Source organism: Boleophthalmus pectinirostris, unplaced genomic scaffold (assembly GCF_026225935.1).
Source record: "Boleophthalmus pectinirostris isolate CB_2022bp ecotype Guang Dong unplaced genomic scaffold, ASM2622593v1 HiC_scaffold_1, whole genome shotgun sequence".
Taxonomy (NCBI): domain Eukaryota; kingdom Metazoa; phylum Chordata; class Actinopteri; order Gobiiformes; family Gobiidae; genus Boleophthalmus; species Boleophthalmus pectinirostris.
Window position 1 is genome coordinate 15373504 of NW_026570970.1, and position 21973 is coordinate 15395476.

A 21973-nucleotide genomic window follows, 5' to 3' on the forward strand; every position below is an offset into this window, starting at 1 on the left:
GTCCTGATTTGACACAACAACGTCCAAGCGCCAAATACTGTTTGACTCTCCTCGGCACCGGTAGTCGGCAGCCTGCTACGGGCCGTTTGTTTTTCCTGTGTTAGCTGAACCTTTGCTGGCAGGTTAGAAACCCACTGTAAGGTTAGTTGACTCTTTTGAACTAATTGTAATGCAACTGTTAGATGCATTTATGTATTAAAATTTTCGTGTATTTTGTTGACCAACGTTTTGACGAAGAGATCGAAATTTGATGGCTTCCAACTGTGATTCGGGGGATCCCGGTGGCTACTAACGAGCTAATTATACAGACATGAGTTCATGTTCCAGTGTAACTACAAATGTGCGCGGAATACTTAGTTATGAAAGATAAATTATACCCACAGCTATTGGAATACACCCGTTTTATGTGATTTTCCCTAAGAGGAAATGAGCCGACTACTTTCAAAACAATGAAGACTAGCTAATGCTGTGAGCACAGGCCTAATGAATGAAGATATTTACAAGGAGAACTACAAAATGATGGGCTAAATTGTATTATTTTTAAGTGTTGTTTCAAATTAATCAAGCAGATCAATGCAAAAAACGGTGTCGTTGATAGAAACCACGTTACGATAGGCTAGCCAGTGTCTGTCACGCAGGGTGGGGCGGCTTGAGCTGCTACTGGACATAGGTTAAGCTCCTAAAATCTTTAGCTAGCCATCAAATGTTACAATTCATTCAACTTTCAGTTTTACATTGCGTATCTAAATATAATGCAATTTTAAAACCATGTAGGATTGGTCAGCTCCTGAACACCATTTCAATAATATTTTATTCTGACCTACTTTGAACTAAACCATCATACAGGTATATTATATATTACAAGGAGCTGGCATGCAGTTCAACTAAATTAACAGAGACAAAACAATATTAAATTGAACAAAATAAAAAAGATATATATATATATTTTTTTTTTCTTTTGTTTATTTGAGAATAACCAGATGATTTTGTCCTAGCTGGGCCACCATGTCTGACAAGAATGAGCTAAAGGCAGAGCTTGAGAGAAAGAAGCAGCGGTTGGCCCAAATCAGGGAAGAGAAGAAGCGAAAGGAGGAGGAGCGAAAGAAAAAAGAGGTAGATTTAATTTTCTAAGGGCTTTCAATTTAATTATAATCTAGATTTTAATTATAATGTAGATTTTAGGGTCAGTCTATGAACAATGCATGAATGAACCTTAATTGTGTATGTAATTATGTTCTATTGTCAGTGCAGCTGTATAACACACATAAAAAACATATATTGCTTTTAAACTATATGTAGACCTATGTGTGAATAAGTTTTTGTTCATGTACCTTTATTGTTTGTCAAAAATAGTCTAAAAATAAATAGTCAATGTAGAGTTGCTTTACACAACACTTGTTAAAACTTCATTTTATCTATTCCTGTTATTTCTAGGCCGAACAACTGAAAGATGTCTCACACCATCAAGATGACTCTGACCTGGAGAAAAAACGGCGTGAAGCTGAAGCCCTTTTACAGAGTATGGGGATTGGAGAAAGTCCCTCTGGTATGTTTCACTTTAAATACAACTTTTGATGAGTGCAGTAGTTTGACGTGTGTTGAAATGGTTTTGGTTAATGATGAGTTGTTACACTGTTAAAATAAGCAACTGACAAATTACGGCCAAGGACCATAGGAAAAAAAAAAGAAAGAATAAAACAGGATCCAAAAGTGAAAGAAAATATCTAATCACTGCATTAAGGATTAGATTTAACCAATTTAAGTGTAAATACATATATATATATTTTATTTTTTACATTTGTTGTTAATGAACACTATCACGTTTCTAACACCAGGTGGCAGAAGAGATCCATAAAAATGTTTTAAAGAAACCAGCTCTGCTACAGAGGAAAATCACACAAAGCTTTAATAGTTACATCATTTTTATTATTTTTTTTCTTTATTATTTATCACTCTATCTTCTCCTTAAAATGATGTATGGCAAATTGATGGCTGAACTGTGTTATGCTGCTGGCAGCAACATAAAGCAACATTACTTGTAAATTGTGTACCAAAATTGGAACCACATATCTGTGCTAATGCATCTGTCCACTGTTGTGCACACCTAAGCATACTTCAAGTGTAAGAGATGATTATTGTGTGTGCTATTGTGCAGTGCCTCCTCCTCCTATGTCTCCCACTGCCAAATCCACGGGCACGCCGAGCGAGGCAGGGAGCCAGGACTCCGATGGAGCTGTGGGACCCAGGTAGAGTCACTCTGTTCCCGAAAAATGTCTGAATCACTAACACTTTCCTACTCCCACTGATACATTACATACAAACAAAACCATGCTTTTGGTACAATTAGGAACAATTGTCTGAGTCTGATCAAATGTTGTACTGCAATGCTGTTGCTATGGTGTTTTTTCGCTTTATGCTGTAGCTGTCAAGTTTTGTCAAGTGTGCTCGTAACACCAGCCACTTTAAAAGAAAACATGGTGGGAAAAAGTATTTTGAGTGGTGGGGTTTGTTTAAGGTTACAAATAGCGTATAACATCACTTTATTACTTCCAGTGGAGTAAGCACCTGAAGCTTTCCTAGCATTACAGTGACTGATGACGAGTTTATGCCAACCGAGTGCATGTTTATTTAATTTGTGTGCCGTTGAATTAGGACGATCCTAAATTAACAATAAACCAGCGGGCTGCTTGTGATGCCTGGGGGACTTCTTAACCCCTAATTAGAGCCCCTTCCCTGGGCTGAAACTCAAGCGCCCCCAGTGTCCCATCAGGCCCAGGGAGCTGTTCCCCCTACGTGTTGACTCATTTCCCTCACCAGCATGGCCATTTCCTACACACATGGAGGTCATGTTTTCTCCCCGAGGGTCCTCTCTCTCTGCCGCGCTCTGTCCACACCACTCTCAGAGGTTTTTGGTGTGCTACAGCTCAGCGTCCATCAGCCCCTCAGGCAGCCGGGTACAACCTGTGATATCTGATTCTCAACTGTTTAAAGTGGGTATGACAGGTTAGACTACACATTTTACTAAAGCAAAGTTAAGATCATTATATTTAAGATTTTGCAAAACATGTTACTCTTTCTGTCCATTTTTTTATCTTTTAAATTTTACTTCCTGGTTGGAAATTATGACATCACGCTAGAGAATTTCATAACTGTAACCTAGCAAACATAATGTACATTGGGCCAAAACTCCTCTAATGTGCACAGAATATAATTTGATTTATAACAATACAAGAAAACACATTTATTTTGTTGAAATAATGTTTAAAGTAACAGAAAAAAGTGATTCTTGCATGTAAATTGTGACGAACATTTGTACAGAATTCTTCTCTGTGGTGTCATCATCAGTGTTTTTAAAATTCTGCATTTCCTGTAATTTTCAACATATTTTTTTACTTTTCTTCGCAAATTGCTTCTCGATTCATGTAAAACTATAATTTATATTTACAACAGGTATTATTTGACTAAATTAAGTAGAGAATCATCAAAACCTGTCATACGCACTTTAAGGAGACATGTTCTTTGACCGCTGGGTTTTGTGTCATCAGAACCTCGCATTGGGATTACACGATATGAAATGAGTATCTAAGTCTTTACACTGTCAATCACATTCAAATTGAACTAATTTGGGCTTGTATGCATGTTGTGTGTCATAATGCTAACTGGATCTTCTTATGTCATTTGTGCCCATGCTTGTCTCTTCACTAATGCTGCCTTGTTGCTGTGGCACTAACAGGACTCTGCACTGGGACTCTGACCCGTCCACACTTCAACTTCACTCTGACTCTGAGCTGGGGTACTGGACACTCTCTTCTCTCCTTTCCTGGTCATTTTCCCTTCTATCAATCTATAGCATGTTTTATTGATTGATTACACTACAGTGAAAAGGTTAAGTGTGTTCATGCAGTTACTATGCTAACTCAGTGTTTTTACCATCCCATAACACATTCACATACTTTAATCAGCACAAGATCCACCTACACAGAGGTTTTACCATATGAGGTGAAAGGTAAATACAGGTATAGTTATAAACTGAATTGTATGTTTTCCAAGCTTATTTCTAATATTGATGTTATATTGTTTTTCACCAATTGTTTTCCAATTTGCAAATTCTGAATTGTTTTGTCATTGTAGGCGTGTGACTCCAAAACTGGGATTGGCCAAAATCACACATGTAGACTTCCCTCCTCGTGAAACAGTTTCCTACACCAAAGAGACACAGACACCAGTGCTGTCCCAGCCCAAAGAAGGTGAAGCTCCAACCATATATTATTACACCAGTACAAAAATAACAATACAAACCTGTACAATATGTTTAGGTTTCCTTAATCAAAGAAAACTGAACGTTGCAGTGCCTATGCAATAGTGAAAATTTTTAAAATATATGTTTGTAGTAAAGATTCAATTCAGATAAGCTTCTTTTTACCACACATGTAGCTCGGCATCACTCTGGCTTTGGTCTAATTAACGAGCAGGATGAGAAAGCAGTGACAGGAAGAAGGGCTGAGATGAGAGCCAAGATATAAAGGCAGTGCTACAGCTGCTCCCTGTCGCTGAAGCGTGTCCATATTTATGTAATTGCTGTGCTCATTCGCTTTATGTGGTTGGTCAAAGAGAAAATCTAGGCTACCACCCACCTCCACATGTTGGACACATGTTGCATAAAATATGCAAAATTTGCGGCCGTGCAGCGTGTTCGCTCCTGATTTCTGTAATGACAGCTGCTGAATAATGCGCTTGACTGGAATTCTGATGAGGATTCTACTTTTTTTTCCCATTCTGATTCTGTTTCCAGATACTGTACGACAACAATGCCTTTCTGTTTCTGTGATTATATATATTTTCCAACATTTCTATTAAAACAAGAAGACAATAGCTTAGCTTATTAGTATTGTATACATTTTATTCATAATGAATAAATGTAGAAATCTTTTTATTAAATTTTATAATGTTTTACTGATGGGCATTATGATTACAGTGCCAAAAATGTCCACAGCAAAAAGCCACGTGTATTCAAGCACTGTCCACAAAGATATAACATAAATAAAATGGTAAAGACGCATGACAAGTGAGAGTGAAAAAAGACAAGGTGTTTTAGTGCAAACAGTGAGCAGAACTGCTGGAGGATGAAGAGCATCGCCTGCTCCTCTGGACTCTACTGGGCATTGTAAAAGTGTGTTAAACAGCGATGCTTTCTGCCAGCTGTTCAACACCAGGCCCCTTCCCCTCTCTGCCACTATGTAATCATTTCATCAACTCCCTCGCGTCCCTGTCTTCTCCCTTCAGCGAACAGGCACATAACAAAACACACTCAGTCACATTGTGCATTTTCACACCATCACTTCTGGCACTGGATGAGACGGCATCCCCATCCCCGGCGCGCTCCCCTCACTGCATTTCTGATGTGTGGGGTGGCATCGGGCCTGGGCTCTGATTGAGCCATTTATCATGTTGTCAAAAAGAGGCAATGGCACAGCACTCTCAAGGTCAGCGGGTGGTGCGGCCGGGCTACTGCCGACCTAAGTGCCCTCTGACTGTACCAGGCTCAGGGAGGGACGGCTTCGCCCACTGACCTGCAACACACAGCCAATATCATTGGTCTTTAATCATGTCTCCATAGGAAAATATATGCAGGCTCTTAATTCATGATTTAATATCAAGTGATCAAGAATATTGTAGAAAATTTGGTAAAAAATGTAGCAGTTGTCTTTTTTAATGAAACCATTATAAAGAGTTTTGCATTAATTTGTGTACATTTTTTAATGCCATTTTGAATGTGCACTAGTATTTCATCATTAATATGTTCATTCACCAAGTAAGGGAGTATGTCTGTCTGACCAAGCTGCAAAATGCCAAAGTCCTTGGTGTGATTAACGTCCGGCATATTGGTCATTTATTAAAAGAGCCAGTAACAAGGATAAATATGTGAGCTAGAAATCATTTTCATTTTTGTCCTTATAATTTTGATGAACTTATTTATAGGAATTCTCTAGCACAGGAACTAAAACTATTTTCCATGTTTCTCTGTGATACCACAAACTGTAAACCTGGTCACATGAGCGACGTTGACAAACCTGTGTCATGTGTTTATTTACAGAAGCACTCTGTCTCATCCATATGTCTGCACTTGTGTATATTCATTCAAGAGATTATTTTCTTCAATCGATACCTTAAAAATGATCTGTAAAGAAATTCTGAAAACAATAGATTTGCTTGAAACTTTGCTTAAATGTTCCCACAAAACTGTTGTAGCATAGCAAAACAGTAGTGCTCCAACCACAGTCCTCCTAAAATGCCCTACTAGGTAATATGCAGCATCAATATGCACTCCTCAACAAGAGGCTGTAATTACAGAGTAAGATATTGTTGGAGGTTGGGGGTGGTGGGTGTGGAGTGCCTGGTCTTATGTGGCGCTTAAAAAAGGCTTGTCAGGAGTTTGAGTATGCAGAGCAGTTTAGTAAATCAAATATTTAATTGAATATGATTGTTTTAATCGCTCTGAATTTGGAGGCAGGTCAAAACTTTTAATCATAAAAACCCTAATGGCCTTCTTGTTTGAAGTGGCACTTGTAATCGTGGTCAGCTTTCATGTACTTCATGATTACTAGTGTTAAATATCTATTGTATAATGCAGTGGCTACACCGAGGGCTAGAATTAGCTGCATTTTTTACATATGACAAAAATCTTTGTTTTGAAGGAGCTTACATATGAACAGTAACATTAGACATACCATACATTACCTTTAGCTGTCACATTTATGATGCCCACAGTGGGACATTATAGGGCAATGTTAATTAAGATACCATTTCAACAGGTAGCTGTGGGTGACTCTTTTAAATGTCACAATTCTATGCCATTTTCTAAATTTTGAATTGTTTGACCTGATTTACGAAAGCAACTAATGCCAGTTCTCATTACTACCCGTTACTTCCAAATTGTCTTGCGTTTATTGGCTGAAGGATTAGAGTAACTATTCAAATGCAAGCTCAAATGCTCAAAGAAGAGGCCTCCATGCTGTGCAGAGTATATGTCCCCCTGCTGGGCTGACGTGATGCCAGAGAGGAGCCCTATAGTCCGTGTATTTACATGCTCTGACGCCTGATGCATAGAAAGAGATAGACACCTGCAGCACAGAGCAGAGGTCATTTAGTTGTACATCACTGGCCGCATGCCGCGTTTGCATTAATATATTGTCCATGGGCCGAGACCTGTGATTACGGTCCCCCCACCGCCTCTGTCTGACTCCCCCCAGAAAAGCTTTTATTTCTTAAGTGGCACAAAAGCCATAATTGGGCCTGCTTTGAGAGGACGTGTCAGTGTATGGGACATTGGTGATCCGGGTGAATTCTGTTAAATGCAACTCCCCCAACCATCCCACTTCCTCCACCAACTACCATGGCCCCCCACTCCCCACACATCCCCAGCGGGGTCGCCAGGATCACTAGCTTTTCTCCAAATGGCCATTTTGGCTGGCAGGTGCATTATACCCTTTATTTTCAGATTGTCTATCCGCTCCTAATGCCTGGCAGGTTGATTGCTCTGGCTGCCTCACCAGGGAAAGGGCTGACGAGCATGGCCGGGACGAGCTGAAAGACAGTGATTACTGTTTTCCTTTAAGCCTGATTGAGGCCCTTGAAAGGAAAGATTTTAACCTTCTCCTGTTGGTTGCAGAGTATGGTCGTACATTGAAATGCCTTGTGTCATCAACCTGGTTCTGTAAACTCATCAGCGCACCCAATAACCTTCTTCCCCAAACCTGTGTCTGAGAATGGGGCTAAATCACGTTACAGACAAAGTGACAGATGACATTATCATTTAGATTATCTCAGTAGGAAGGAAATTTTGTCATGCAGCGCCGTCATCTTAGATAAACTGTGAAGCTCACACCAAGAAGAGGGCTGCAGAAAGCAAGCTGGAATTGTGCTCTGCTCATGAATCTGTTTGTCCTGGCTTTGCTCTTGTTTTTTTACATTGAAAACATGCTATATACTGCCTCAATGAGATGTGTGTAGAAAAGCGTGCTGGTCGCCTTTGAGGTAGGGCCGGTGTGCAGTTTGCCAGCTGGTCTGGCCTGTATTTTGTTGTACATTCTTCGAGGTTGAATGGGAGTTGCAGGACCTCCTGCTAGGATGGTAATTGCGCAGGCTTGCTGTTCAGGGAGAAGCTTGTCTCGGGGCAGCCAGGCGGAAAACCTCTGTGCCATCCCCATGCCACCTTTGAAGAGCAGCAGACAATCGCAGCATCACCATCTGCCTGTGCACCATGTCGTCATCTGGCCGGAGCAAAGGATGGGCCTGGGCAGCTGCTCCACTGCCCTGTGGCCTTGCTACATGGACACAGGGAAACCGCTACACTGACAGCTCCTCTCTTTTCAATGGGCCGCTCTCATTAACAGTTTGGAAAGACAGGGGTCCCTATGACAACAAGGCACCCGCTGTGCTGTGTCTATTTAACACAAATGACAAACTTCTCGGCTTTAGAGAAGCAAGTTGTGTTTGAAAGGCGACATTGTGCACGCAAACCAAACAAATGCAAGGCAGAGATACAAAACCAGTCCATGTCTGCGCTCATAATCACCAGACGAGCTTTTTATCGAAAATGCATAATAATAGAAGGGTGACATGTAATGACCAAAGGTACAAGTTGTGTATAGAGACTGAGATGAGGGATGTTGGACTGAGAAAAATGTTCATTTTCCCTGTCAACATGTCAAATAGTTTATTAATGTAATCGCTTCAATTACCAAAATTAGTCCATTATTGTTCTTTTCAATAAGTTGTGTGTTTTTCATTCAGTAGAAGAAGAAGAGGAAGAAGAAATTGCTGCACCACAGGCAGTAGAGGAGATTCCAAGTGAAAAACCAGACCAGAAGGAGGAAGAGGAAGGTACTAATGCATGTTTATTAAGTTGTAATTTACTCAAAGTCAAAGAACTATTTAATACCAATTCCATTTGTGTCATGTCTTTATTGTGTCTCTGTTTACTGGTGCAGCACCCCCTCATGAACTAACAGAGGAGGAGAAACTTCAGATATTGCACTCTGAGGAGTTTGTGAATTTCTTCGACCACAGCAGCCGCATTATTGAGCGCGCCCTGTCGGAGCACGTCGACCTCTTCTTTGACTACAGCGGCCGTGACCTGGAGGAGAAGGAGGGGTAATAATTGGACAACAGGTCTTTTAAAACTTGTAATTGTCCTGAAGAAGTGTTTTATTGATTTATTCTCTCTTTACCTCTCAGGGAAATCCAGGCCGGGGCTAAACTGTCTCTCAACAGGCAGTTTATGGACGAGCACTGGTCCAAGCATCGCGTTGTCACGTGCCTAGACTGGTCTCCCCAGGTCATTATTAACTATACTACTTCACAATATGTTCAGATTAGTAGTATCACGAACTATATTGCGATACTGTGCACCTGTAAGCATCACATCACCAGGGAATGTGGATGAGAACTGTGGGGATGCTCTGTGTGACCTTAATCTGATCTTTATTTAGCACAATCTGACCAGAAAGAACTGATTTAGTTGGAATTAAAACAGGTGAGATTATTTGTGCTGTTAAACAAGTCCCTCTCAAATAAATTACAGTCATAAGCTAGTTAGCATTAGCCAGCAGTTTTTCAGTTGATCACTGATCAAACAATGAGACAGTCAGACCATGAACGCTCGCACTTATCACAAGCTCCTGAAAATGTGTTGTTTAAATCAGTGTTGTATTTTTTCTTGAGTTTTCAGACATTTTTAAAACATATTTGTTTGTGTTTGCCAATGTGTGCATTGTGTCTCCGTGGTAATTTGTTAACATTCCTCTAAAACACATACATGTAGAACAACCCCAGTGTGATGTCACTGGAAAGTATGAACAGAATGGAAAATAGAACTGTTAAAATTTTAAAGAGAAATGTTAATTTGTGAAGTTGTGTGCCTTACAATGGATTTAAAAGTTATAATAAATATCTGTATAGGCCATCAATTTAAGTCAAATATGGGATACCGGTACTAGTTCAAATAAATTAGTCCATATTGGACCATTCCTTCAAATGATTCCAGAGAATGAACTAATCTCTTTGCACTTAATGAAATCAGTGGTTAACATGAATTCAGCCAAAAAAAACACACTTACTAATTGGCTGTTGAAACAAGTTAAGCGCACTAAAATCTAATACTTTATGATTGCATAGCTGGACTTGACAGCTTTAACTTTTAGCCACAACTCCCTCTGGAAAAGTTAGTTATGTCCCTCACAAATTGTCACTAAACCACAGTTGGTAATGATTTGTTTCCTCTGGTGTCTGAGGTCATTTATTGCATGATTCGGCAACAACTTGTGACATTGATTGAACACCGGCTCTTTGTTCACACTGTTTGCTAGCTCAGAGCCAAGTGAAGCCCTTCTGATGTGAAATTATGTATTCAGCGACTCTAAGCTGAAGATCAGATATTAAAGCCAGCCAAAGTTAATGGTTTGTTTACACGTGGATACGGTTACTCTGGCTGTGCTTTTATTATGCCCCTAAGTTTTAGCTGCAGCAACTTCACATTTATTCCTGGTATTCATATGTGCACATTTTTAAGAAGTTTTGTTAATGTTAAAAAAAGATTTCAAAAGGTAAGAATTTTTTTCTGGGCTGGTGCAACTCAAATGGTGCATTAATCTCTTTAGAGAAAGAGTTAGTCAGTCATCAAGCTCTCAGCTGCAGCACACAGAGCAACCCAGGCTAGTTCTCATGGAGTCAAGCCTTGGAGGCACAGCAGCCTTCTTCTCACATTAATTTAGTGTGATGTTTTGTTTTCTGGCCAGTATCCTGAACTCCTGGTCGCCTCATACAACAACAACGAGGAAGCTCCCCATGAGCCAGATGGGGTGGCCCTGGTGTGGAACATGAAGTACAAAAAGGCTACTCCGGAATATGTCTTCCACTGTCAGGTACAGATCTCCTCTCTCCACATGGGACCTGTTTGACCACAAGTGAACCATAACCATACCTCGTCCCTTTTGAAGATCCCCTGCTCTGATATGTTCTAATCATGTGCATCTTAAGCTGCCTATACCCTGTGTAAGAACATAGTGAACAAGTTAATTAAACCACAAATTATCTGGTTTATTAAGTACTTTACGAACAATTCTATTCATTTGAGTTACAAGACGCAAAAATACGAACAAATCATAAAAAGACACCATAAAAAGTTTTTCCGGCTCCTCCATCCACCTTCCCTCTTGTTTTTTTATCCACTTTGTGAGTTCACGACACAGGCATTCGCCTCCACCACATTTATCCACTAACACATGTGTGTTAGACGCCATAGGAGTCGAGCAGGATCCGAGCTGTGCTGCAGGAGGATTAAGTGTTTGGGGTTATCATGTGCATCTAAACAAGGGCCCTGTGTTCAGATGTACCGGCAGCAACACTGTGCCCCAGGGCGGCTAGAGCAAGACTCACTGAGTAGAAGCACATGTGGCCTTCACAGCGGATGTACATGTAGCATATTGCACTGATGAATAAGACCTGACACTGTGAATGAAGTCTCTCTCCATGACTCAGTGCGGGGTCTTTTCATACATCTTATTTATGTGCTTCAGATTTTGTAACGATCCAACTAAGAATGTCAGTCTAGCCACAAAATGCATAACTCTTGTCAGCCTGGCAAAGCCATAAATAAGAATGAGGAATAATGTTGTAGACTGGCCCCGAGCTTTGTTTATCTTCCACTATCATTCATGACAAAGCGGCTTAGTAATGCGGCCAGTTGTGGTTTGAGACAGAGTAGGCATTTACAACTCCACAAAAAGACTTGTTCTGAAAACACAAGATTTCAATAGCTATATTGTTCTGTCTAGGTGTATTGAAAAAACACATGGTTCCATTGAATTTGAATTTCACACTTCTTTTTTCAAAGAGAAAACATTGTAGGGTGTACTTTTATTGTCAAATTCAAGCAGGAATCTCACCTGCAGAATACATTTGAATTGGAGAGGGCCAAACCTACACAAGGATTAAGTATAGGATTGATTGGTCGCATTATTATACTGTCTGTGAGAAGAGCATTGAGGTTAATGCAAACATACTGAACACTTTGTGCTCAGGATTTGTCTAGTGTTCACTATGCTGCTGGCTGTAGCATTTTTGTCAGGAGCTGTAGAGTAGACAGCTACTACACCTGGTGACCCTTATAATAATTTACAGCAATTTACAAACCCACAAACAAGTACATTGTTCTGGGATTGAAATATTTTGCCGAGGCTGAAATGCGTTATATGTGGTATAACTGGTTCCCACAGCGTTCCAGTTATCACTGGACTCTTAATGTACTGTACCTCGGTGGTGTCTGTTTCCTGTACACGTGGCAATGTAACATGACAGTTCATGACTACAGTCCTGTCCCAGGCTTGTCCAACTTTAAATGTCTGCTGTCCTTCTCCCTGACAGTCTGCTGTTATGTCCACTGCGTTTGCCAAGTTCCACCCCAATATAGTGGTGGGGGGCACATACTCGGGGCAGATCGTCCTATGGGACAATAGGAGCAACAAGAGGACCCCCATACAGAGGACTCCCCTGTCAGCAGCAGCACACACGGTACAATGATCACCTGATAGCCCTCTCTCAAGATCTGGGATGAGTCCGGACAACAGAAATGATTGTTATGTGTTTGCAGCACCCTGTGTACTGTGTCAATGTGGTAGGCACCCAAAACGCCCACAACCTCATCAGCATCTCCACTGACGGGAAGATGTGCTCCTGGAGCCTGGACATGCTGTCACAGCCACAGGTACAGACGCATTAGTCACAAGGACTTGGGTTATAATGACAACACTTGATAGTCTTAATAACGCATGATCAAAGACTTCATTCTTTAACATGAACTTAATTTAACTGAGACTATTTGGTCATTGTAAATTCAGTTTTTGATCATGCTAAGGCTAATTAAACTGTAGTTATTATAAAGTGTTCTTATCTAATTTGTTGTGTGTTGTCTTAATTTACTTTATTCTTCTTATAGATAATGATTTACAACAAAACATATGGCTGTTTTGTAGGGTTGTATATAATCAATGTGGTTTAAGAATTTTAAACAGTCTCTGACACTGGTTCAGCCTGCGTTTGAAGACTCTTGTAGTAATTAAATTGCACATGTTTTGTAGTACTCTTCCTTCCTCTTCACTCCATGCCCTGTTTAATCTTAAAGAAGAAATATTTGGCTGCCTCATTAGAACAGTACAGTTTGGTATTTCCTTTGACTTTTTCTGCATTGAATAATTCTCTCTCAAGGATACAAACTGTCAGCGATGTCATTCCCTCTCCTGCCAAGATCTCAATGGCAGATAAAGCAATAAAGTTAAATTTAGATTAAACCTAAATAAACTGTGAGGAGAAGTTTGAAGGGTGTGCTTAGCAGTGTGCATGTTAACCTATAGCCAGAGCAGCAGTGGATTATTGATGTTTCGTGTGCTGTTGCCTCCACAGGACAGTATGGAGCTGGTGTTCAAACAGTCCAAAGCTGTAGCTGTCACCTCCATGTCATTCCCTCTCGGAGATGTCAACAACTTTGTGGTGGGCAGTGAGGACGGTTCAGTCTATATGTCGTGTCGTCATGGAAGGTGAGTGCACGTACAAAAACATGGCCGGCTTCATAGCTCCTCATGATCCAGCTCTGGAGACTGAGGGGACTTGTTAGCCCACCTAGAGGCCTGTGTCAAATATATCTAACCCACTCACTTCCCAGCCTTCCACAAATCCAACACTTGATCTCCTGCTGTTTGAGGTTTCACTCCTGCCCAGTCATCCTGTTTTTCTTTTCCGCTTGTCAGTTGTGTTTGTAAAGGTCGTTCAACATAAACAGGGCACACATGCGGGGGAAACAAATCATTTTTTCCCTCCCTTCTTGTACATTTCTTTGGCTGAGCAAGTTTGTTTACAGTGGACCCTAAGAGAATTAAAAGTGCAGCACTTCTCACAAAGTTTCCATTTAAGAGTATGTGGACTGTGGTCCTCTGGCACAGAGCTATGCCTTATAGCTCTCTTCAATAAGCACCATGTTATCCCGGCTCGTGACAGCGCAGACAGGGGATAGCTGTTTTTACATGGCAGAATCACCTCTGTAATTGAGGGAATAATTTTCCAGCTCATTTACAACGGTATGATACTCTCATCTCAGTTAATAATGCATAAGCATCACTCATGCTGAGTATTTACCTCTCTACGTTAATTACCAGAGCCTCAGTTGGGTAACAGCTCTGCAACATGTGGTTGAGGGTTGCACACACTTTTGTCACCCTGCTGCGAATCACATGATAAAAGTCATTCATTAAAGCATTCAGGCGCGGTGCATCTCCTGTAACACCTCAAACTGACACCAGTCGCTCTGGTCAGTAAGTGCTCTGCAATTATTAGCCAAAAACCCAATGATGTGGTTGTTTCTCACAGCAAAGCGGGGATTAGTGAGATGTTTGAGGGGCACCATGGGCCCATCACAGGGATCAACTGTCACACCGCGGCGGGACCCCTGGACTTCTCCCACCTGTTTGTCACCTCTTCATTTGACTGGACTGTCAAACTGTGGAGCACCAAGGTATCTGCATCGCTCATCTGGGAAATTCAGTTCATAAGTGAATTTGTATAACAATGTTAATCTTGTGACCATTGCAAATATCTTCATATTGGTTATACCTGTTTCTTTGTCTTACTTTCCCAGAATAACAAACCCCTGTACTCCTTTGAGGATAACTCAGACTATGTGTATGATGTCATGTGGTCTCCCATTCACCCGGCTCTGTTTGCTTGTGTGGATGGTGTGGGTCATCTGGACCTGTGGAACCTCAACAATGACACTGAGGTAATCACTCTTTCATTGCATTTTATAACCCTCACATTTACAATCAATTTCTCTGCAAAACAATTCAACATTTCTATTTCTGTTGTATATTTTAGGTGCCCACAGCCAGTGTCACCGTGGAGGGGAACCCTGCCCTTAACAGAGTGAGGTGGGCTCCATCGGGGAGAGAAATTGCTGTGGGAGATTCAGATGGGGGAGTCCGTGTCTATGATGTTGGAGAGGTAAGATTCATTTGTTTTCTTTGCATTCTCGACTGATCTAGTGACTCTGAGTATCTGTAATCAGAGGTTTATAATGTGATAACCTGCAATTCTATGTGATTTATTTCTAAATGTTGCCAAGAAATGTAATCCTATTTCCATTTCACCTTCCACAGCAAACTGCCGTCCCTCGTAGTGATGAGTGGACCCGGTTTGTGCGCACTCTAGCAGAGATCAATGAGAACAGAGACGACGCAGAGGAGCTGGCAGCTCAGCGTCTCGCTGCCTAAGCTCGTTTCCATGGGTACCATGCTTCAGGGACCAGCAGTGCACTTGTTATTAACTCTATTGATAGGACACAAATACAACTGGACAAAGAGATGAAGTTATGACTAAAAAAACAAACACTTTCCTTTACCTTTGTGGATTTTGCGTCTCAGTTTGCAGGATGGTCTTCCACTGATTACAATCAACAGGGCTACACACAGGAAGCCATGTTCACAAACAGTCCTTTCTTCTACCAGATGCCTTAATTTTTTTACTCTGAATAATTTCTTCTTTCCTTTCATACATACTAACATAAGCCTTATGTTTGAGTTTAATGCCAAATACTGCACCATACCATAGTTAAGTCTAGTCTATGCTAATCCAGTGCAGAGCAATCAGCCTCTTCTATCCACTGGAATGTAAACATCTCATGACAATAATCCCTATTTTCATCAACCTGTCTTTAAACATAATCACCTGAGCTTTAACTTTTTTAAAGTGTCCTGATTCCGAAATGTTTTTTCTTCTAAAATGTCCTGTAACATGCCAGGTTGTGTATGTTAAATACATCTGATGATATCCTGATATCCTATATGAGAGGAAGAAGATCATGTATGCTGTAACACTCAGTGATTTTCTAAGTCTGTAAAGCTGGCGGTTAGCTCTTCTGATGAGTTTGTTAAAGAAACTCAATGCTTGTTGTCCAATGTGAGAATGTACTTTCACAGTAGACACATACTGTTTAAAAGATTTATTTCAATAAAATACATTAAATGCATTTAAATTATTTCACAAGAGTTTGCAGTGATTTCAAAATAATCATTGAAAACATCTGTACATGAGCGTGTCTTTGAAAGATAACACATGCACACAAAGCTTCAGCACACCAGAAAATACCAACAACCATTCATAAAGCCATAATGTCCCTCTGTAGAGAAGTACAATATGTACAATAGACTTGTGCAAGCTATGCAAATGAACACCAAAAGCCATTCCCATGCAGCATTTAGAATATAATAAAACACAAATGCAGTTAGCTGAAGAATGGTTCCATAAAACCATTGTGAAGCCAGAAAAGGGGAAGATTAAGATTGCGGAAGATGTGCAGCCTACAGTGCCTGCTTTACGAAGGCTGGGGCTCAGCTTTGGCCTCTGCAGAGGGCTTGAACTTGGGCAGATGCAAACCAAACTTGCTCTCAATGCCGGCAAAGGTAGCCGCCGCGAGACGGTAGCCCCCCACATGGTCGGCTGTCACCGATGGGAGGTCGTGGACGGCAGGTTTAGGGGTAGGCGCAGAACCAGCAGGACGACTGAGAAAAAATATGTACCATTAATCAAGGCATAGGGGGCAGTGTGGCACAGTCTACTCCATACTGTAGTAAATGTAACAGAAAATCAAAAGCCCATTAGTGTAAGTCCTACAATAGCAAGTGACACCTAAATGAAACAACATATGTAGTAGTAAGATACACCAAGAAGAGAGTGTTTTTTTATTTTTTTTTATTTTACCTTTTTTACCAGGTAGAGCCATAAACAACAAATTGTTATTTTTAATGTTAGCCAGGGTTATTAGAGTCTGTTATATTTAATGCCATCATTTGATTCATATGCAAAATAAGTTGCATAATTATACTTATCATGATGGTGTCCTGCAAAATAAATAGTGTCCACATGCAATTATTTTCAGAGAGGAAAGCTCTATTATTTATTTTGTATTATTGCGCTTGACAATTTTTGTTGGCCTTATGTATTAAGTTAAATAGTGTAGTGGTAGAGTAATGGTAGTAGTATTAGCTCACATGAATCTCTCTTATACTTACTGTCCTCCAAAGTCGATGTAGAACCACCTCTGTAACAGTTCATAGGTCACCAGCGTCACTGCAAACTGTGGCGAGGATCTGAACACTCGAGCTGTAGGAGGACACAGTGAGCGTTTATCCAGCAGCTCTGGTACAATTACAGTCTGTGCTACTGGCTTTAATTCTCCAAGAGCATTTACCTCCTGCGCCTTTCCAAAACGCAGTGAAGCCTTCCTCCCTTAAGATCTTCCTGAAGCAGTCGATGACTCCGTTGTACGTGGTTTGTCCTGCCCGGGCCGCCACCTGGAGCCTGGTCTTGATGACATCGGCAGGGGTGACGAGAGAAGCCGCCGGTACGCCTTGGGAAACAGGGATAATGAAGCAGTTTCACTATGCACAGATGGCATCAGTTACTCCGATTGCCGCAGTATCACGCAGGGTCTGAAATGGGAACAACTTTACATCGGCAAAAACAATGTACGTATGCCACAGGAGAAAGGTAAACTATAGGGTTTATTTAAAAGCTTCAGCTTGAACTTTTATCATTTTATTTGTGTTTGCAACTTTTCAAAGATAAAGTTGCATCATTGTAGACTAGCCTAGCCTAAAAATAAAATTTTTGGTATTCCATAAAAAAATAAAAACTACTGATATAGATAGATGTAATATTATAGGCATCTCTGCTTAGACTGCTGCCTCCACAACCTGACACCAGATAATGGGATGGATGTAGCAATATGTTATATGTTACAAATACAATACAATATTAGAAACTGCAATGTCCTTATTGCAAACATTATGCACATCAACTTGTGTTAGCTTTCAAGGTTTTTATGACAGTGTTTTATTCAAAACTTGTATTTTGATTAAATCTACACCTGTATCCTACACTTAGTTGCAATTATTTAAATATACATATTCAGTACATAGAATGTGGCAAAGCACAACATGTTTTCTTTAAATACATACATATACTATATACTTGCACAATATACCCTCATATATGTGGCTACTTTAATTAAACTAGACCAACTGTATATCTGCAAATGCAATGTCCAAAATAAAATTGGCATATTATACATGAAACTCCAAATCCCTGTATCCTTGCGTTACCTGCGATAGCTCCAGCAGTGAGCAGCTGTAGAGGCCCCACACGTCCATCTTCATCAGCCAGCCTCTCCTTGGTGTGGGCATACACCGGGAAGTAAATGGCAGAGAAGGGAATGTCTCTCAAGAAGCAAGCTTTGGCTCCCTACAACATAAGAACACATGCAATCCTGAACACTGGCATTTCCGTAAGAGGCAGAAAAGTAGATTTACTGTTCATTCGACTATGGGCAACAGTTCTGCTGCAGGAGCCAAAGAGCCCCGGGGCAGAGGAGCAGTGGTGGGCCTCCAGATTCATCACACACAGACTACGGGCCCCGTGTGCAGGCTGAGCCCAACCAGAGGAAGTCAGCTTTTTTAACAAGCCACACGCTGTCTGCTCCTCATTAAAATATGGACTATGAACACAAGACTCCAGCCCACAAGGATCTGGAAAGGAGCAGTAGCAGAGCTAATCCCGCAGTAATTTGCTGTCGGTTGTTGGCCACTGTGCCTTTTGCATGTTTAACACTGTTTTGGAAAATTACAAACAGTCAGTAAAATCTGTTTGATCTTTCAGTTTTGGATTTTGATCTCTATTATGCCTGTGTACACTTACACTTTCTTATTTACAGCTGTTTGTCATCTGTTACTTGACACAACTTTAAACAATTATATTTTGGTTTCGTTGAGTTACATATTGAGATTGTGAATTAAAAAGAAACTGCAAAAAGTCTAAAACAAAAACTTTGTTGACTTACCCTGTATTTTGTTTTAAAGCATGCACTGTACTATATTATTCTATCTTGGTTTGTTGTTCTGGCTATTGAGGTTTCTTTTTCAAAAGCAACTCTTTACACACTCTTTATAGTGTCAGTATAAAAGTGTAATGTTTCTGACTAACAACATGATGGTGAAAAATAAATAATGAGCATGTAAACCATGTAGACTTTTGGGCAGTGATACTGAATCTTGTCCTATCCCACATTACTGTGTGTTCGAGCTTCTTCCCTGTCCTTGTGTAACTGTGAGCAGAGGCTGCTGCAGACCTCATGGGGGGCTGGATGGGCTGACCTACCTTGTACAGGCCAAAGAAGCCCAGCTCTCTGACAACACTGAGGGCGCTGACCCTGGGCCCTGTAGTGATCTCTCCAGCCACCTGCAGGCGGATCTTAACAATCTCCAGAGGGTTGGTGAAGATCACCTGCGAGGCACCGGCCTGTGGGCACACATTTTCAATTAAATACATGACAAATACACTGCAGCTTTGTTTATTTTTATGGTAAGAACAGAATCTCTGAGCCTTTTCATTTGGTGCTCATTAAAGTTGTATTCTTTATCAGTGTCTTTCTGGTGGACGTGAACAAAGAGTGTGACTTTGTCAGGGGTGAACTTTGGGTGAACAAGATAATGATGTGTAAGCATTTCCCTGTGTCTGAGTCTTTATTAATTGTCTCAGTAAACTTGAGCACAAAAGATGCTTTTTCTCTAGATCTGATTTGAATGAGTCAGAGAAGGGCCTTGGTAGGAGCAAAAGGCAGGCATTGACAGAGTAGCGGCTGGGGTCAGGCAAGAGCAGGCGTGGGGTGAAGAGGAGCCCCGGCCTCTGCCCCTGGCACCAGCCCTCTGCCCCTTGGTACCCCTCAGTGCCCCTTACTGCCCCCCCTGAGGCATCTCCTGTGGAAGGCTGCGTGTCTGGGGACAGCCTGAGCCTGGACACTTCTGTTCCCAGGGGAGAGCAAGGTCCTGGCAGGCACAGCCTTGAGGCATACAGCCTCTGACTCCAACACATTTATCACCCTCCTCAAACCGAGTTAGGCCCCAACGGGCCGCTCGGCTATCTGTAAACATCCGAGCATGGGGCTAAAAAAAGCTCCGGCACGTTCAGTCAAAGTGGATGGGGAATATCCGCTGTTTAACGAATGATGTGGTCACCACCATCAGCATTTATCTTTCCCTGTTTGATTTTTGAGCTCAAAGAATTTAGCCCAGTTCTCAGATAAACCACACCTAAAATCCAACTAGGTCACTGCAGCCACACTTCACACATGTATGTTTTCCAAATCAGCCCATGTTTTAAAATGTGCTCTTTGGGTGCACAGAGGAACATGCTCCTGTGTGGACCTGCTCTGTTGGATGGTCTGCATGGAACAGGCCTCAGGTATGTATGAGCCGCTGTCAAACTCAATCACAATGAGCCAGCGCCAGCCGCGTCCCGGCCCTCCAGGGCCTCTTCCTCCAATTACACCCTGACAGGGGTCATGACCTGCGGACCCCGCTCTGCTACAGCAACCTGCAGGCTCTGCTAGTTTGACTCTGCCAGCACCCAGCCGCTACACAGCACGAGTGGAGAATTACACTTTAACCACAGCTGCACTTGTGAAAAACTTACAGACAAAACTGACATGGTCAAAAAAGTGAATATTTTAAAATGTGAATACATTACCATATTTATTCTAATACAAACATACACAAATGTTGCCAGAAAGCTTAATCATATTGAAGCACAGGCTAACTTGTTTCCTAAAAGCTGTAAAACCCATAATTTATTTTTAGTTTCTTCATGTTTTAAATAATTGAATAATACATTGTTCTGTGACCACTAGTTTAGAAGGTTTTCACAAAGAAATTCAGAGGCATGTATGGCTGACTATGTTTTATTTTTTAAAATGATTTTCTTAGACTATGTGATAAAATAACTAAATTCAGGCTTACACATCCTCCAGCGAGAATCTCAGGCTGGCAGCGGGACAGTGTCATCTTCTGTGGTGAACTTGTCTCTGACAAAATCATTCATCTGAAGGAAAGAGGAGAGTCACATGAAGAATACAGACTAGACATGATCACAATCTTGATAGAGGCATTAATGTTAACTTGTGGGTGCAGTCACTTCTTGATTGCAAAGAGTGCATTTCCTTCAGTACGTTATGCATGGTTTTCTTTCACAGTGAATCAGAGGAAACAACTTTCCAAACACTCCTAAAGCTACACACTGAAATGACTTGCCGTGAGTTTGATAGCTTTCTCTGGGGCGACTCCAATGAGCTGCGGGAGGAGACCTGCAAAATATTATTCATAGACACCATTAGAATACCTGACACAGAGACAGAATCTGGATAGTAGCAACACACATCTTTATGTTTGCCAAATCTGCACGACAGCAAGAACCATATGGGCTGTGGAGTTTTGGTGAGCCAAAAACACATTTACAGACAATTTTTGATGTGCCAAATCACAAAACAAGCTTGAACAGAACCGTTACTGAACTTTTATTTAAACCGAAATCTTCCCCAAAAAAACAATACAGAAGTGGTGAATATGGGATTAGAATCAGAACAGAGAAAGCTGTGTGGTCATGAACAAGATTGGGGAAAAGAGAGAGGGAGGAGGAGGGCAATGCGACCATGGCGATAACCACTGTAGTGTTTCACCGTCTGTCCTTCATCAGGCCAGATAAACTTCTGAAGGACCCGCTGAGTGACTGCTGTTGGTATTTGGCCAAAAAACAGCCCAGCGTGTCTGTCTGCGAGTCAACTAGCCTCTTATCATGTGCGATGGGAGAGGGAGAGGAGGGGAAGAGAAAGCACATGCAGAGGTGGAGGTAGCAGTAGATGGCACTCTTGACTTCCCCGCAAGAACAGCCCTGAGCTAAACAGTGCAGCACATCACAAGGCTTCATCAGCGCCATTATCACCACATGGACAGAGCGCCTATACGCGGATTTGAACTGTCAATTTCCCTCCCAGGTATCCGGATAATGAGCATGCAAACCCTGTCCGTGAGGTTACTTCACA

The 21973-nt window shown here is 41.3% G+C and overlaps 2 protein-coding genes across 5 annotated transcripts in view; one reads left to right on the forward strand and one right to left on the reverse strand.

The window, feature by feature from the left end:
* dync1i2a (dynein, cytoplasmic 1, intermediate chain 2a) lies at positions 1-16081 on the forward strand. Of its 4 annotated transcripts, none has more exons than XM_055150197.1 (17): positions 1-141; positions 996-1113; positions 1435-1546; positions 2156-2246; positions 3734-3793; positions 4132-4247; positions 8794-8883; positions 8991-9153; positions 9238-9337; positions 10797-10922; positions 12424-12570; positions 12650-12763; positions 13459-13592; positions 14419-14563; positions 14687-14827; positions 14923-15048; positions 15204-16081. In XM_055150197.1, exons 2-17 carry the CDS (start codon positions 1006-1008, stop codon positions 15315-15317), a joined length of 1887 nt encoding a protein of 628 aa, XP_055006172.1. In that variant the 5' UTR covers positions 1-141; positions 996-1005; the 3' UTR covers positions 15318-16081. The 4 variants fall into 4 exon arrangements, with proteins under 4 accessions (XP_055006172.1, XP_055006176.1, XP_020787536.1 ...); XM_055150201.1 differs by having other exon boundaries at positions 8797-8883; XM_020931877.2 differs by lacking the exon at positions 3734-3793 and having other exon boundaries at positions 2-141.
* Positions 16031-21973, reverse strand: part of LOC110166560 (electrogenic aspartate/glutamate antiporter SLC25A12, mitochondrial-like) — a 19609-nt gene continuing 13666 nt past the window's right edge. The window contains 8 exon segments of the mRNA XM_020931813.2: positions 16031-16604; positions 17115-17205; positions 17294-17452; positions 18207-18345; positions 19258-19398; positions 20895-20915; positions 20917-20976; positions 21186-21238. Of these exon segments, the coding sequence (XP_020787472.1) occupies positions 16418-16604; positions 17115-17205; positions 17294-17452; positions 18207-18345; positions 19258-19398; positions 20895-20915; positions 20917-20976; positions 21186-21238 (851 nt within the window). The 3' untranslated portion in view covers positions 16031-16417.